Source organism: Oryza glaberrima, chromosome 3 (assembly GCF_000147395.1).
Source record: "Oryza glaberrima chromosome 3, OglaRS2, whole genome shotgun sequence".
NCBI lineage: Eukaryota > Viridiplantae > Streptophyta > Magnoliopsida > Poales > Poaceae > Oryza > Oryza glaberrima.
The window spans coordinates 13,252,801-13,269,718 of NC_068328.1; the positions used below are offsets into that span (position 1 = coordinate 13,252,801).

The 16,918-nt window shown below is 45.8% G+C and overlaps 3 protein-coding genes across 3 annotated transcripts; all 3 read left to right on the forward strand.

Annotated features, from left to right (window-relative positions):
• Nucleotides 1–524: 524 nt before the first annotated feature.
• Nucleotides 525–4,131, forward strand: LOC127768363 (peptide methionine sulfoxide reductase B5). The gene is made up of 3 exons (XM_052293921.1): nucleotides 525–768; nucleotides 3,535–3,691; nucleotides 3,778–4,131. The coding sequence occupies exons 1-3, from the start codon at nucleotides 665–667 to the stop codon at nucleotides 3,925–3,927; spliced, it is 411 nt and encodes a 136-aa protein (XP_052149881.1). The 5' UTR covers nucleotides 525–664; the 3' UTR covers nucleotides 3,928–4,131.
• A 1,259-nt stretch (nucleotides 4,132–5,390) lies between these two features.
• LOC127768138 (uncharacterized) lies at nucleotides 5,391–9,149 on the forward strand. The gene is made up of 4 exons (XM_052293668.1): nucleotides 5,391–6,530; nucleotides 8,030–8,240; nucleotides 8,436–8,568; nucleotides 8,685–9,149. Exons 1-4 carry the CDS (start codon nucleotides 5,560–5,562, stop codon nucleotides 8,939–8,941), a joined length of 1,572 nt encoding a protein of 523 aa, XP_052149628.1. The 5' UTR covers nucleotides 5,391–5,559; the 3' UTR covers nucleotides 8,942–9,149.
• Nucleotides 9,150–13,555: 4,406 nt separating this feature from the next.
• LOC127767949 (eudesmanediol synthase-like) lies at nucleotides 13,556–16,410 on the forward strand. The gene is made up of 6 exons (XM_052293438.1): nucleotides 13,556–13,833; nucleotides 13,946–14,252; nucleotides 14,646–15,024; nucleotides 15,112–15,330; nucleotides 15,421–15,556; nucleotides 15,665–16,410. The coding sequence occupies exons 1-6, from the start codon at nucleotides 13,705–13,707 to the stop codon at nucleotides 16,232–16,234; spliced, it is 1,740 nt and encodes a 579-aa protein (XP_052149398.1). The 5' UTR covers nucleotides 13,556–13,704; the 3' UTR covers nucleotides 16,235–16,410.
• The last annotated feature ends 508 nt before the right edge of the window (nucleotides 16,411–16,918 follow it).

The window sequence follows — 16,918 nt, forward strand, 5'->3', positions numbered from 1 at the left end:
ATATGGCATGTAAGTGCACTGTATTTTTTATTAAAATATTGTGTAAGTAAATTTGCATTAGTTATTTTATTTCAAATATAAAATTACAGTCCTATATAACTAAAATTACATATGTAAATTTAGTTGATATGACATGTAAGTGCACTGTAATTTTGATAAAAATGTCGTGTAAGTAAATTTGTATTAGTTATTTTATTTTCTAGTCTGTTGGATGCAAATCCAAGGGAAGAAAAAATCTGGGTGATTTTTTCTCAAAAATCACCCGAGTGATGCATAGGCGGTCCCAAAATAAGCTGTACTATTCGATAATATTTGATTACTATTTCATATCCGGATTTCTGATTCCGAAAAAAAATATAAAAAATATAATAGAGCTAGTTTCCACCCGTGATTCGTTTTCATCCCTAACAAACCTCGCAAAACCGTCATTCGCGAAACGTCATGGTGTTGTGTACTTATTATCCGTTTGGAGGGCAGGGCCGGAGGGCCCGTTGGCACATACTGGTCCTGTGGGCTTTTAAGCGGCGTCGCCGGTGGCCACGCACGCACCCAACTCTCACCTACTCTGCTTCTGCTGCCCTCCTGCATCGACTCACTCCTCCACTCCCGTGTCGTCGTCGTCGTCGTCGTCGTCTGCTTCGTCGGCCGCCGCGCGCCGCCCGCGATGGCGTCGTCGGGGGACAGCAGCGGCAAGCAGCGGAGCGACAAGGAGTGGCGCGCCGTCCTCTCCCCGGAGCAGTTCCGCATCCTCCGCCTCAAGGGCACCGAGTCAGTATCCATCTCCTCCCCTTCTTCCCCCTCCTCCCGTCGCAGCTGCCAGCCACGGCAATCTTCTCTAGTTATTAGTCGCCATGTTCGCCCATCCATCATCCATGGGTTATCCATGGGGAAAGATTCGATTCCCCATCGAGGAAAAATCGCCGCGCTTATTAGCCGCACCCGCAGTTTTGTGAATCGATGATCCGTGCGATGCTGTCGTTCCCTTCCTGCCTGCCTCATCTCCTCAATGGGCTCGTGATGGATGGATTGCTGCCGTGGGGATTTGTCGATTGAGATTGAATTGGATGGAGCTAGATGTTCATCAAATGTTCTCGATTTGTTGTGTTATTGGTTGTTTTTTTTTTCTTTTTTGCCACACCGACGAGTGATTCTGGCCCTCTAAAGTGCCATTGACTTTGTTGGTCTACTTAACTATGCTTCATGCCAATGCTTATTGGAGCCTCCTATAAACTACTGCAAGTTGTCCTCTCCTCATATAATTAGTATATAAGCCAACATGTCCAAGTTGACTTACGATAGATACCAAGGAATCTGGAGGGCATAGGGGATGTACGGTCAGTGGCTGAGTGCCACTTGTTAAATCTATATTTTAGTTATAAGTCTGTTCATGCCTGATGGGATTCACAAACCAATATAACAGAGCCATTTTCTGAAACCATGATATAATGAGAGTGTGTGCAGAAAGAATGACAGAGCTGATTTGAGTGTTAGACTTCCCAAAATTACAGATTCATGGAATTAGTTTCATTGCAAGTTCTACAAAATTCTAAATTGGATTCTGGAAGGTGACTGGAGCGCTATCCTAATCTAACAAAGGGATGTATTTGTTTGTATCACTATTGTTTTCCACTATGGGGATGCAATCTAGGCTCTTTATATGTCCACTCCTTTATACAGGCACTGGTTCCTGGTGGAAAATATACAGGCGCTGGAAACGGGTTAGTACATGTTTATAAATGATTTCAAGTGTGTGACACTTGGAAATGGAATGGTTGCCCTCTCATAGAGTTTAGTTGAATAGGAAATTAAAAGTTAGTGCTACCTTCAACATTCCTTCATGTGTACATAATTAGACATCCATGTGTAGTGTTAATTGAACAGTTGTTATGGACCTAAACCTGTTTGACATGGCATTACGAGCTTTAGACATTCAAGGTGCAAAACTGTATATTTTTGGAAGCTTATGCTGCTCCATAGCCTGTGTCTCGTAGAAGAACAGAACATTGAATTATGTGGAACTATGGATTTACTGGTGCAAGTCCATTCTCAATTACTAGGTTGATTGAACTCTGAATGTGTTATGGTTATAGGGACCAGGGCAGCAGCATCCCAGCCCTTAGTTATTTAAATTAGAAGTATGGTTAAATTGGAAAGGGTTAGTTTGGGCCTTAAGCCATTAGGAATTGGAATAAGTAAGAGTTCCAATTGTTAGGGCCACTTGCACAAATATAAGTTAACTAGCAAAGTACCCGTGCGTTGCAACGGGAAGAAAAGACAAGAAAATTGAGAGAAATAGAGTGTGGTTGGCAGATGGCCTAGTGAGATGGGTTGGGATTCCAATTTCTAGCAATGGATAGAAAAGATATATACCTTTCTTTATGATAAAACTTAGGTTGTCGATTTTATTTTAAATTCTCTCTGATGGTTGCAAATTAGTCCTAAAATCTTGTAGTCGCAGTTGCATGGCATTTAATTTTCTCCCGCTTGTCATCTTTTGTCTTTTTTTCTATTGAGCCAATATATTTTTCATCCTCATCTGTAAGAGAGAAATTCTCGGTGTCATCTAACTCCGGCGTATCAAACTTGAACTATAATCAAATTAACCATCTCTATGCCCATTGCCCATATAAAATTTGATTTCATTGTTCAAATCATGTCTCCTAACCCATGCATTGATGCACACGTTACCATATGCCATGGAAAAGTAATCGGTCAACCCAGTAAACAATATCTAGTCAAATCTTGAACAGTAACGGGCCTAAATCAAACTAGCCCAAAATTTCCCTTTTCTTTTCGTTCTATTTTTTTCTTCTGGCCAGATGGCTCCTCGCCACCTCAAATGAATACGTAGTATTTTTATTATGCTGAAATTGCTAGGCCGTTAGGCTGAATCGGATTGCTCGATCCAGCAATCTCACGACATAGGAAAACCGATGTGCACTGTGACAATGTAAAAAAGAAAACAGAAACGATTCGTTAGCGCGCAAGTCACGCTAAACCGACACAGACGGGCTGAACACGCGGACGACGTACACAGGACTCGGAAACAATGAATGAGGATTAGGACACTGCCTCGGAGGATCGGACTAATTGACGGACGAACCAAAAAATTGTTTGAAGCAGATTTTAGAATATCTCAAGTTCTCCCTCGCCTTGTTGTCCCTGACTTCCTCCACGTGACGTCCTTGTTGCCACGGTTCTCTTCCACTGGCTGCCGGGAACAACACCTCCATTGAAACAATCACTACTAGCCCATAACAAAATGAACGGTCAATTGCTAGGTGGATTGAGCTCTGATTGAATGGTCAGGCTGTTTAGATTTTCCTCAATTATCGTCACTTGAGAGGTAAGCTGTTTACTGACGGATATATGTTGGAACACTGCATATGGCATGTTGTCGGGTAAAATAGCGTAGTTATTAAGACCATGACCGCTTTGTTTGTTACTTGATGTGAAATGATTTCTAGAAATGTTGCCACTATGCTGAAGCAGATGTCCTTTCAAAGATATTACTAAACTCTAGTTTCCATCCAGGTTACCTGGAACAGGTGAGTACAACAAGTTCTATGGTGATGGGGTCTACAACTGTGCTGGCTGTGGAACACCCCTGTACAAATCCACAACCAAGTTTGATTCTGGTTGTGGCTGGCCAGCATTTTTTGAGGGACTTCCTGGAGCCATAAACCGAACAGTACGCTTGCATAACCATTTACTAAATCCTTAAAAAGTTCTTTTTTTCTCGTAAGGAATACTGAATTTTGTATTGCGTTTTTGTAGCCGGATCCTGATGGAAGGAGGGTAGAAATCACGTGTGCAGCTTGCGGTGGGCATTTGGGTCACGTGTTCAAAGGAGAAGGCTTCAAGACGCCTACTGATGAGCGTCACTGTGTGAACAGTGTTTCGATCAAGTTCACCCCGGCCTCCTAATTCCTTTCCCAGGTCATTATTATTGGAGGTGAATTCCCCAGGGCTAAAGCTGTGGAAAGCACTACAAAATAATGAATAAAATCACAGAGACATATCCTGTTTGTCCATATATGAATCATCTCCTGTTAATTTAGCTGTAAACTTGTAACTTAAGATTGCTGGGAATGGTAAATGAATGAATAAATGAATCTGGTTCATTAGTTACTGCTCTGTATTTCACGTTGCTTTGTTCAATTATTATATTATATTCAAACCATATGGTTAACTGGTTAAGTACAAATGTGGGTGTGGCCAACAATTTCTTCAGGTAATAATAACTTAACTTAGCAAAGTACTCCATGCTCATTCAAATCATCCTTCGTACTATATCCTAGTGGGGTTGTTTCTCAGATGTATTGCACTTGCAGCACAATATCAGTTTGTCTTTGGTTCGCCAAAATGTACTATTCTGAAACAACTTGAAGTACAATTGATTATATTTTGGCCAAACAGGTAGTGGCAGAAACTAGCTTCCATGCTTACCAAGATTTCCTGCTTAATTATTGCTCAGATAAACTGTGTACTCCACCCGGATTTAGTATCCGTACAGTAGAGGATGCGGTGCTGATGGCGACGGCCAACGTGTGCATATGGTCCCAGTGTTCGTAATCGATCGGAGAGGAGCAGTTAGATGAGCATGCATCATCAACTTTTCACTTCGTCAGTGAGGGAAGGGCCCTCATGTTTAGGAAATTGACCAGGATTATTCAGCTAAATGAACAGTCCTGACAATATCTCCCTTCAATTACTTCCAGATTGCAGCTTTGCAAGCGCTTGGCCTTGAAAAGAAATTTTGAACTTTGTTTCCTTTTCACCCCGATTACATGAACAGCAGGCACTGCGCCATCATGTTCACCACAAAAGCCCACGATCTTAGCTTCATTAACCCAAGAGAAACTTCAAACTTTCTATTGCTACACGTATAAGAAAGGGATCTCCTATGGAACATTTGGCAAAAAATCCCTTTGATCTCAACTATTTTTTGATTGTATGATTGCATCAATAGTATATTATCCTTCCGGAGAAGACAAGGAGCTTCCGGAGACAGAGGAAGAGTCCGAGTACGATTCTTGACACGGCTCTGATAATCCAAAATTCGATAGAAAACCCATCAAATTCCTGTCAATGATTGCATCGCAAAACCAATTATAAAAGTTACCAAATGAAGACATTACTTGCTGTATCAATTATAACAATAATCCTGCTTTAAGTAACTGTCCGTGCTGAAGCATATCCGTGTTTCTGGGATGCAGGAAAATCCTGCCAAAAATGCGACTCTGTGACAGCTTTGATTGCCTGATACCGACCGTGTACCGTGGCTGTGTGAGTGTTACACAAACCCCTGGAACCAGTACGTATTTTAACCAATCAAACGGCTAAAAATTGCACTTATATATGCACATGTACACACTACGGATACCAAACGACTCTTTAATTACGTCATTACGCTACTACGACGAGGACCATCTAAACCGACGCACAAAGTACTCACTCATCCCTCTACCACGTATAGAGAGCGAGAGCTACGTCGTCGAACACTCTAGGCGCGTGTAACGCGTGTTCACCGCGGCGGCGTCGCCGTCGTCGACGTCCATGGCGTCCACGGTGAGGCGCGCGTTCCGGTGCCTCCTCGACGGCCTCCGCTCCCTGCCGCCGCGCCGCCGCCGAGCGGGCGCCGGCGGCGGGGCCGCGCGGAGGTCATCCAAGGCGCCGCCCCGCGTCGTCGTCATCCGCCGGTTCAGCGGCAAGCTGGATCCCCGTCGGGCCAGCGCGTCGGGCGGGCCGCCGACGCCGCCTGCGGCGGCGGCGGCGGCGCCCGTCACCATCCGCGTGGCGACGTTCAACGCCGCCATGTTCTCCATGGCGCCCGCCGTGCCGTCGCCGCCGGATCACGACGACTACGACGGCGACGGCGAAGGGTGCTCCACGTGGCGCGCCCCGGCCTCCTCCTCCTCCGGCAGCCGGCTGGCGCGGCGGCCCAAGAAGGGCATCCTCAAGGCGCAGAGCAGCTCGAGCGCGCCGCCGCCGCCGCCGTCCCCCGACGTCGAGCTGCTACGGCGGCGGCGGCACGTGTCGATCAGCCTCCCCGACGACGACGACGAGATCGCCCCGCACCACAGAAGGAACAGCAGCAGCAGCAGCAGCAGCGCCAGCGCGCGCCTCGTGACGAGGCCGGCGGCGGCGACCAGCGGGAGCGGCAGGTGGAGGTCGGTGTTCGGGGCGGTGTGGGAACACCAGAACCATTACCAGCAGCGACGGCAGAAGCAGAAGCAGAAGCAGGAGCGGGAGCAGGCGACGGCGAGGCACCGGAGCAGCAGCGGCGCGGCGCGGCGGCGGAGCGTGGCGGAGGCGCTGCGGGAGGCGGGCGCGGACATGGTGGCGCTGCAGAACGTGCGCGCGGAGGAAGGGCGCGGGATGCGGCCGCTGTCGGAGCTCGCCGAGGGGCTCGGGATGCGGTACGTGTTCGCCGAGAGCTGGGCGCCGGAGTACGGCAACGCCGTGCTCTCCCGCTGGCCCATCAAGCGCTGGAACGCGCGCCGCCTCGCCGACCACTTCGACTTCCGGTACGTACGTCACACCCGCGACACACGTCAGATCGTCATCACCACGCACGCCATGGCCGCCACCATGCGTGCCTACATTTGCTGCCTTACTAGCTTCGAATCACGCATATCTTTTTCACGAACACGTAAAAGGATTGCACGTCGGTATATTAGAAGAAAGCAATACCGAATCATGCATATCATTGGCATTGCAGTAATTACATCGTCTCATATCTTAATTACATTACATTACACGTGCGCACTTATATACATGCCATCCAAAGTTCCAAACAATTATGAAATTTTGACATTTGGGAAAAAAATTAATGACTATAGATTATGCTGTTATTAAGGCTAGTAAAATCAAATCAAATCCAGCTGAGCATAGTTTTACACTATTTACGACCAAATTAGCGTTTCTCCCTCCTCCATATGTGGTTCAAGTTTAGTTTTGCATCTGTGTTAGATGACAAATTGCCCCTTGACTATCAATAACGAAGCTTTATACTATTTGATGATATGCACGAAACGAGGACACGTTGCTATCAAAGTCTATCCCTTCAGTAAGTAGAAAACCACCAATATAATACTATTTGTATTTCTGCATACATAGGAGAGCAAGTCAAAACTTTTGACAGAAACAACAAAAAGTAGCTGATTTTTCTTACTTTTTCCATATTCTTAAGTTAAGTGGCAATTATCATATACGACAATGGGACGATGACAATTTAGATGAGAAGGGCATACGTATGTATGCACTTTGGCAAGTACAATCACAAAAGATTAGTCATGGAGTAAGTGTAGCTGAAATGTTGCCTTTTTTCCCCCACTTAATATAACAGTAGTTGATGAAATGCTTAGCAGTTCAGCTGCTGAGATGCTTACCCAATGGACTCAGCCTGATCTAAGCTAGTAACTGAGCTAAAAGGAGAATTAGGTTAGCTGCTCCATAAGCATCGAGAGGCCAACAGCTAGCAATCAGCAAAGGTTGCTGCAGTGTCGATCGATGGGTCACAGTTATTATCGCGACAGGATTAGTAGCGTGACATTATCAAATTATTAATGCTTTGGTTCTTCATTAAACTAGCTGCCACAGTAGGCCACACGGGCACCTCGATCGCACTTAATAGGTCCCGCCGGTGTACCCAACGTGAGTATACATACGCACATTCTAGCTCGGAGACAACAAACAACAAAAAATGCGTTCATTTGAATCAAACATGCATTATAGGGGCTCATTTAAGACTCTAATCGAATTAATAATGGTTATTTTATTCAGCAGGTGAGAAGCGTGACTCATCCATCCACTGCACAAATTAAGACAAAATGTCCCCAAAATCCTAAATTAATTCCAAGCTAGTAGCATTCAGAACATAAATAGTTGGATAGAGTAGCAGCGTATGTGTATGATTAGACCTGAATTTGGTATGGTTAAAATCCTAGATAAGTTAATGATCAAGAACAAGGAACACAGTAAGTAAGAGAGTAACAAACATATTAATAAGGCATTAATGGTGCAGGAACGTGATGAGAGCCACCATTGAGGTGCCGGGAGCCGGGGAGGTGAACCTGTACTGCACCCATCTGGACCACCTCGACGAGGGCCTCAGGATGAAGCAGGTCGACTCCATCCTCCGCTTCGCCGACGGCCACCACCACATCCTCGCCGGCGGCCTCAACGCCCTCGACGCCTCCGACTACTCCGCCGACCGCTGGGCCGCCATCGCCAAGGTACACACCACACACCCATCAATCTATTAAGTTGCATGCACCAGCCAGTTACACATAAAAGCCTAAGCTGGTAGGGAAAGGCGGGCAATTCACTTTATACACTCCAACACAATCAATCAATCGATTTTGTCCAAGAAACCATCCTGATCCATCCTGATCATGGGCAATTTCCGGCCGGCGGCGGCGTGCGTGCAGTACCACGAGGAGATCGGCAAGCCGCCGCCGAAGTCGGAGGTGATGAGGCACCTCAAGGCGAAGCGCTACGTCGACGCCAAGGGCTTCGCCGGAGGGCGTGACGCCGGCCTGGTGGTGGTTCCCAATGGCCAAGGTTAGATTACTGACAAATCTTATCGCTTGCAGAATTATTCCGGCGATCTGTAGCTGCTGCTAATTAACATCGCTGAGATCTTCTTCTTCTTCTTCTTCCATGGTGGTACGGTGCAGATGTGCAGGGGACGTGCAAGTACGGCACGAGGGTGGACTACATCCTGGCGTCGCCCAACTCGCCGTACAGCTTCGTGCCGGGGTCGTACGCCGTCGTCCCGTCCATGGGCACCTCGGATCACCACATCGTCATGGTGGACGTCGCCGTCGCCGCCCACGATGGCGGCGGCGGCGGCGGCGCGGCGAGGCGGCGGCGGAGGCGGAGGGTGGTGAAGGTGACGAACAAGAGTTCGGCGAGAGGGATATTCGCCGATTAGACTAGGTGGATTATTATTGGGCTTCTGGTTTCTTCTTCCTTTTGAGTGAACTGTATATGTGTCTCAGTTTACGGCCCAAACACTTTTTTTTGGTGGGGATACGGCCCAAATAATTATCTGGCCGAATAAGCCCATTAGTAATGTGAACCGAATGGTAGCGAGCGATCCAATCTTGGGGTTTGGGTTCCAGGAAGGCCCGTCAACATTTTCGTACGCACACAGAACATTTTCGTATGGAATTAGTTCATCTGAGTCCCCTTAACTTGCCAACGAATCCGATTTTCGTCCTTCAACCATCCTTCAACCAGAAAACCAGATACAACGGGTCCCTCAAGTGTTAAAACCGGTTTAATATAGGTCCCATGACGGTTTTAATAGACGTGGCGCTGACGTGGCTAGTTTCACTCGGTTTTCATATGACGTGGCATTGACGTGGTATATATGAAATAAAATTTAAAAATAAAACATAATATATGGTCCCACATGTCAGTCAAAATAATAAAATTAAAAATAGTGGGACCCACATGTCAGTGTCCCCATTCATCCACCTCATTCTTTTTCTCTGTCTGCTCCCCTCCTCCTCCCTCTCTTCTCTATCACCTCATCCCCTTCTCCCTTCTCCTCGCCAACGCCTGCACGCCGCCCACGCTGCCAGACACCGGGAGGGTGGTGGAGGTCGAGGGCCAGATCACCAGGTTTCATGCGCCTTCTTTTCCATCTTGCCGCGCGCAGGCCACGACGCCGTCCTGCTCGGCCGCCGGCCACGCTACCATCCTCCCCTGCCGTGGGCCACGCCGGCTCCGCTCCCCCGCGGCGCCCCCCAGAGTTGCTGCGGTCACCGGAACCGTTGCAAGAAGCTGCAGCCGCCACCGCCACCGAAAGCTCCTGCAGGCGTTGTCATCGCCGTCGCCGTGGTAGGGCGTGGCTGATGTAGAAGTTTTTACTATAGCCCACGTCTATTGATTATACTAAATTATACTACATGCTTGGCTGATGTAAAAGTTTTCTATATAAATTAAAGTTATTTTAAAAATCAAACAAATCAATCTCTTTTAAGTTTATAAAAAATAATACTCGATTAATTATATACTGATAACTTGTATCATTCTATGTGCTATCAGAATCTCCCTGTACTCACTACTCACACAGTATGAAAATGGAACTGAAAATACCCACGCTCGTGGAGGATTCATAGTTTCATATATACCACACGTACCGACGTACGACAGTTGAAGGCATCACATCCCCAGGAGAAGTCGCGATGAACTTCAATTTTTCAGACCCAAATTTTCCAATTCACTAGTGAAAAATCTAAACATTACACTTGAGTTCTGAAAATGTGAAGCATGAGCCGGGCTGGTTCCAATGTATTCAGCTGACTTACCGATTAATTGGAGACCGGTGATCATGTGCATACAGGCATATCATGTCTTGTATCAAACAATATGTTTCTGGCCGGGCCACTAATAGCTACTCCCTTCACCCCACTTTAAGCGCAGCCAGGATTTCATGTCCAACTTTAATGATTCATTTTATTTATTCTTTTTTAAAAAATAAAAAACAAAAACTACATATAAAGTATCATTCATGTCTTATTATATAATAACAATGAAAAATTAAAATAAGATGCACGATCAAAGTTAGACACAGAAATTCATGGCTACATTTAAAATAGGACGGATGGAGTAGTATGAGTAACACAGTAGATTGATCACATGAGCGAGATCATTTTTTCTAGGCAAAATTTTCTATAGGACACTCAAAAAATATGTATTTAGCTGTGAGACACCACAAAGACGTGAATTTGCCGAGGATACTTCAAAAATATGGTAATTTGTTGCAGGACACTGGGCGCATTAAAGATGTAATATCCACCTAGTTGATGAGAGAGAAACCATATAAAATAACAGTTTTGCCCTTGTTTTTCCTCCAAGTCTTCTTCTGGCTCACTTGGAGCGAGCTCCACCAGCTTACCCATGGCGGACAGCCACTCGGCTCAACATCACAACTCAACACCCTAAATAAAAAAAGAAGAAGGGCATCGGCATAATAAACAAGAAGGCGACAAAAAAAGAAAGATTTTTAAAACATTGACCATGAGCTAGTGATGAGTGAGTGTGAGCGATAATGACTACACACACTGATTAATTGCTCCCATCCATGGCGATGGCGCCTGCCGGCATACACCACATGATGCTGCACCCGGTGTTGGGGTCCTCGTAGCATTGCTGCTGTTGGTAGTACGGCTGCCGGTTGCCATAGTACCATCCCTGGTGGTCGTACGACGCCGTCGCTGAGGCCACTCCGTAGTACCCACTGGTCACCGGTTGTTGCCGCCAGCGCACGAGCCGCAGCGGCACGCGCCGCCGCAGCCGCAACCTTAGCCGTCGCCGTAATATGAGGACTAGTTGTACACCGGGTTGTTGGGTTGTAGTTGTAGCATGATAGGAACCAGTGGGCACCGGCTAGATGGACGGCACGGCGACGCCTTGCACAGTCGGCTCAGGCGGCACCATCATCATCGGCGGTGCGATTGGCTAGCCGCGTGGCAGCTCGAGGTTGGCGTGCTGTCCGCCATGGGCAAACTGATGGAACTTGCTAGGAGTGAGCATCGGAAGAAGACAGAGAGAAGGGAGAAGGAGATAATAAGGGTAAAATTATCATTTTGTGTGGTTTCTCTTTCATCAATAGGGTGGATATTATATTTTAATGCGTCCAGTATCCTACAGTAAATTACTGTACTTTTGGAGTGTCCTTGGATAAATTCACGTCTTTACGGTGTCCTACAGCTAATTACACATTTTTTGAGGGTCATGTAGTAAATGTTGCCTTTTTTATATCTATCGATCTGAGTGACGCTTGTTCTGGTTATAATGTGTGAAAGTAATGTGTGAATAATTTTTAGTGACTTAAAAGCCAATGGTAAAAAATAAAAATAAAAATCAACTGAAAATTAAATTTTAAATTTTAAAAGTCAGTTATACGTTAGAGAGTAAACGAGGATCTGACACATTTCAATATTTGACCTCTGTGGTAGCATGAGGAATGCATGCATGCTATACAACAGAGGAACCCGTTCCTATTTTGCATGCTAATTTCATAAAGTAGAATATGGATATATGCAGTTCTTAAATTCTTAAATTTAAATTTACTCATGCACGCCATGTACTAGGTAGCTAGGTACTGTTTTTAAATTTATTCATTATTTTTTTAGGAATAATTAACTACTATTTGCCACTCTTACGTGTGGTTCTAAATGATTTGCCCTTTATGTCATAGACAGTGAGTGACAAATCCTTAATTGCCACATCTTAAAAGTGGCAAATAATTAAATGCCCCATTTTTTTTACCTGTAGCGACCAATCTAAACCGTCTTAAAAAATGTTGTCTAAAAGAGTTTCAAGGCTTTTACCATCTTCGTTCTAAAATATTGCTATCTTTATCCCATCTTACCATATTTAACTGTACACAATGCACTAGTATCCTAGTCGCTAGTGCCATGCACTATTTGACATTTGCGGAGCCATCGTTTCTCTTATTCGCGGAAACTTTTATATATATGTTATTAGCAAACTAAAAGCAAAGGCTAAAAAATAAACTTCAATGAAAAACCTCAAAATCAATTCTAAATTTATGGTTAGAAATTCAAATATTGGCTGATAAGTATAAGTATAAGCGAAAAGATAAAACCCTTGATGTAGCATGATGTTGCGCTAGAGGAACCATCGTTCATATTTTACCATCGACAGGTATATATATACGTATATACTTCCTCCGTATTTAAATATATGATACCATTGACTTTTTGACTAACGTTTGACTATTCATTTTATTAAAAAATTTTGTGCAAATATGAAAATATTTATATCATGCTTAAAGAATATTTGATGATGAATCAAGGTACATGAAAAATAAATGATAATTACATAATTTTTTTTGAATAAGATGAATGATCAAACGTTGGATAAAAATTCAGCAGCTATAGAGGTAGTATTTCTTTTTGCAAGTTGCCAAGTTGGTAAGCCGGTCGATGTCACCATGCCATAACCGTGGAGCGTGTCCATGTCACCGCATGCTATAATCGTTGAGCTAGCCGCCGGCCCTCCACGCTTAACGGATCGTCGTACGTTTTCTTCGTTCCCGCGCGCGCGTGCATAACGTGCGTATGACGATCCATCCTCCTCGTGCGTATCCGCATCTCACGCGCACTACACGCTGCTAATTAATTAACACGCGGTAAATTAATCCACCTAAGTGGAAAAATTACCGCAACGAAAATATACTATATTAAGCATGTCGTGCACGTGACAGCGATGCGTACGTGCGTAACCAATGGCCGAGAACGGGGGTACGTGTGTTTCGATCTGTAATTTTCTTTCCCCCAACTCGCGGCATGTCGGCATGTAATGTAATTCTCCTGCACTGATCGACAGAATCATGGGCAAATTAAACATATCAAAATCACAACATCTGGGAACAGCCGCACACGCTTCACACTCGCATGAGCATATTAAAAATCACAACAATAGCTATATATATAGGCCTCTATAGCTAAGCTACCTCGTCAATTAATTAATTGTTTTATCGTGGAAGATGGCTCACGTTTCAGCTCTATAAATACAACTCTTCAGATCAGAGCTAGGCACACCACTTCACTTGTGTAGTTGTGTTCTCCCTCCATAACTTCACTTCACGTACTTCAACTCAAACACATCAGAGTTCGTCGCCTCCTTGTCATCACTGAACACACACACGCTGCTGACATGGCCGCGATCAAGGCTGAAACAGCGAACCAGCAGCTGGAGATGAACGCTGTCGTCAATGGCGGCGCCGGCTTTGACCCCTCCATGTGGAGGGACTTCTTCGTCACCTACGCCCCTCCCCTCTCGCAGGCACGGGCGTGATATCGATCCAGTGGCTCTCATATGATTTCTGTCAAATTTCAGACAAATTTTGATCAATTTTGCGCATGTTTTAACCGATCATATATATTAATTCATGCAGGTTGTGGAGGAGCGGATGAGGGCGCGGGCGGAGCGGCTCGCCGGGGAGGTGCGCCGCAGGATGTTCGCCGCCGGCAGAGGCAACGGCGACGGCGAGGGCCGAGTTACGATGAGCGTGGCCGAAGCGGCGACGCTGGTGGACACGCTCGAACGCCTCGGACTAGATGGGCACTTCCGGCACGAGATTGGTGTGCTGCTGGGGCGTCTCCGCCGCGAGGAGGCGGATTTTGCAGGCAGCGACGACGACCTGCATACTGCTGCCCTTCGGTTTCGTCTGCTTAGGCAGCATGGGGTTTGGGTATCTGCAGGTAGGTAACCGTTAGTCTTGGATTAATAATTAATTAATCCAATAATTCATAGAGGAAAATACAAGAAAATTGGTTTTGCATAAACGATTTAAGAACGAATAATGGCAATAAATATAGTTAACGGATTTGATAGAAAACTTCAGTCAAAACTCTCATAATTGTAACCATATGATCTGATCACCTTGAGATTTATGCATGAAGAAAAAAATTACTAGAAAGAAATTTTCTCACACATATCACGCGTAAGATTTCAGTGCCAACTAACCAAACTATAGTTGAATGCAAGTTTTATATAATTTATATTGTAGTTACAACATAATTACTCTTCATTTATATTATCCCTATAGTTAATTAACTAATTTGGTATTACGTTGTGTTTACGTACGTGTGCAGATGTGTTCGACAAGTTCAGAGATGGCTCGGGTAGTTTCAGCTCGAGCCTACGTGATGACCCGAAGGGCTTGCTGAGCCTGTACAACGCAGCTCACATGGCAGCACCTAGAGAGATCGCCCTAGACGACATCATTGCCTTCGCAAGGTGCCACCTCAAGGCCTTGTCCATGGACGGCGAGCTGAAGTCGCCATTGGCGGAGCAGGTCTCCCGTGCCCTGGACATCCCGCTCCCACGGTTCCCAAGGCGGCTCGAGACCATGAGCTACCTCGTCGAGTATGAGCAAGAGGACGAACACGACGACATGCTGCTGGAGCTCGCGAGGCTAGAATTCGAGCTCGCGAGGTGTCTTCACCTTGAGGAGCTCAAGGCTCTCTCCTTGTGAGTGATCGTTTCTTATCGTCTCATTGCTGCTGCCACTGTCTTCTTCGTCTTCGCTATAAGTGTAAGAGGTTGATGATCTTGCAGGTGGTGGAGAGAGCTTTACGAGAGCGTGAAGCTGAGCTATGCTCGAGATCGCCTAGTGGAGTCCTACTTCTGGACATGCGGCGTGTTCCATGAGGAGGAATACTCTCGTGCCCGGATCATGTTTGCCAAGGTATTTGGATTGCTGTCCCTGATGGATGATACCTATGACGTCCATGCTACCTTGGAGGAGTGCTATAAGCTCAATGAAGCTATACAGAGGTCTGAATTAATTAATCTCTCATGATGTTGCATTGTTGATTGATCCTTATGTTGGTGATTCAGCTCACATGTATACATGTCGATGTGAAGATGGGACGAGGGCGCGATTTCTATTCTGCCAGAATATTTGCGCATGTTTTACATCAAGCTGCTGAGCAACTTTGACGAGTTGGAGGCTAGCTTAGAACCACACGAGAAGTTCCTCGTGTCCTACGCCAAAAATGCGGTAAATATTCATAGTAAAAATCACATTTCAGTCTATGAAACATGCTAATATGTAGAGTAAAATCAGTAGAATCTCACGTGAAATTCTCCCTTTCCTGTCCATGTACAGTTTAAGCTGTCATCTGAATACTACCTCCGTGAGGCCAAATGGTCGAACACCAAGTACATGCCGAGCTTCGCCGAGCACCTGGAGGTGTCCGTCATGTCGTCGGGCTTCCCGATGCTGGCGCCGGTGGTGCTGATGGGCGTGCACGACGACGCCGCCGTGGCGACCGCGGCGGCGTTCGAGTGGGCCACCGCCGCCGGCGTCCCCGACGTGGTCATCGCCGCCAGCGGCGAGGTGGCGCGCTTCCTCAACGACATCGCGTCCCACCGCGTGGGGAAGAACGAGAAGGACGTGCCGAGCTCGGTGGAGAGCTACATGGCGGAGCACGGCGTCGGCGAGGAGGCCGCCCTCGCGGCGGTGGCGGCGATGGCGGAGCACGGGTGGAGGACGATCAACCGGGCGTTGATGGAGATGGACCCCGGGCTGCTGCCGGCGGCGCGGCTCATCGTGAACCTGACGAGGACGCTGGAGGTGATCTACCTTGGTGGCAGGGACGGTTACACCTTCGGCGGCGACATCAAGGGCCTCGTCGTCAGCCTCTTCCTTGATCCGGTCGCCATTATACGTATTTGAGCTGAATTTGAATGGCCTCGATCGATCCTGTATAAGTTGTGTACCCGTGTATTCCAGGCTTCTAGCTAGGTGTGTGAAAGCTAGGCCAGTAAGGTATAGTACCGTTGGAAAAAAATGGGTGATTTATAGTAGTAGTTGTTTCTAAGAGATAAATTACACAAACTATTGATGCAAAATAAATTTTGAGACAGAACTCGAAAATATATCCAAAATTTTGAAGAATAAAAAGTTCTATTAAAATTGGTTCTAATGCTGTTGAAAAGAAGGTGTCACATTTAGGGGTGAAAACGAATCGAATATGGTCGGAAACTAGCTCTACTATATCCGTTTTCATATTTCTTTTCACGGAATTGGAATCAGAAACCCGGATACGAAAACAGAATCGAATATTACCGAATATAGATACGGAGTGAATACGAATCGAAACGAATAAGGTAACGAATAATTATCGAAATATCAAGACCCCTCAAAGTAAGCTTCTTAAATCGAGGAAGAGGTGTAGCCATTAGTTTTCAAAAACAAAACATCAACATGTTCAAATTTTATCTCTATTTGTAAGTGCAAGGGGGAGATAGAAAATGTTGTGTTTACTTTCATACAAATTTATGTTATCATGAAACAAATAAATTAATGTGTATCACTTAAATTTTCACAGGCACATTAAAAGTTTTGAAAATTGGTTGA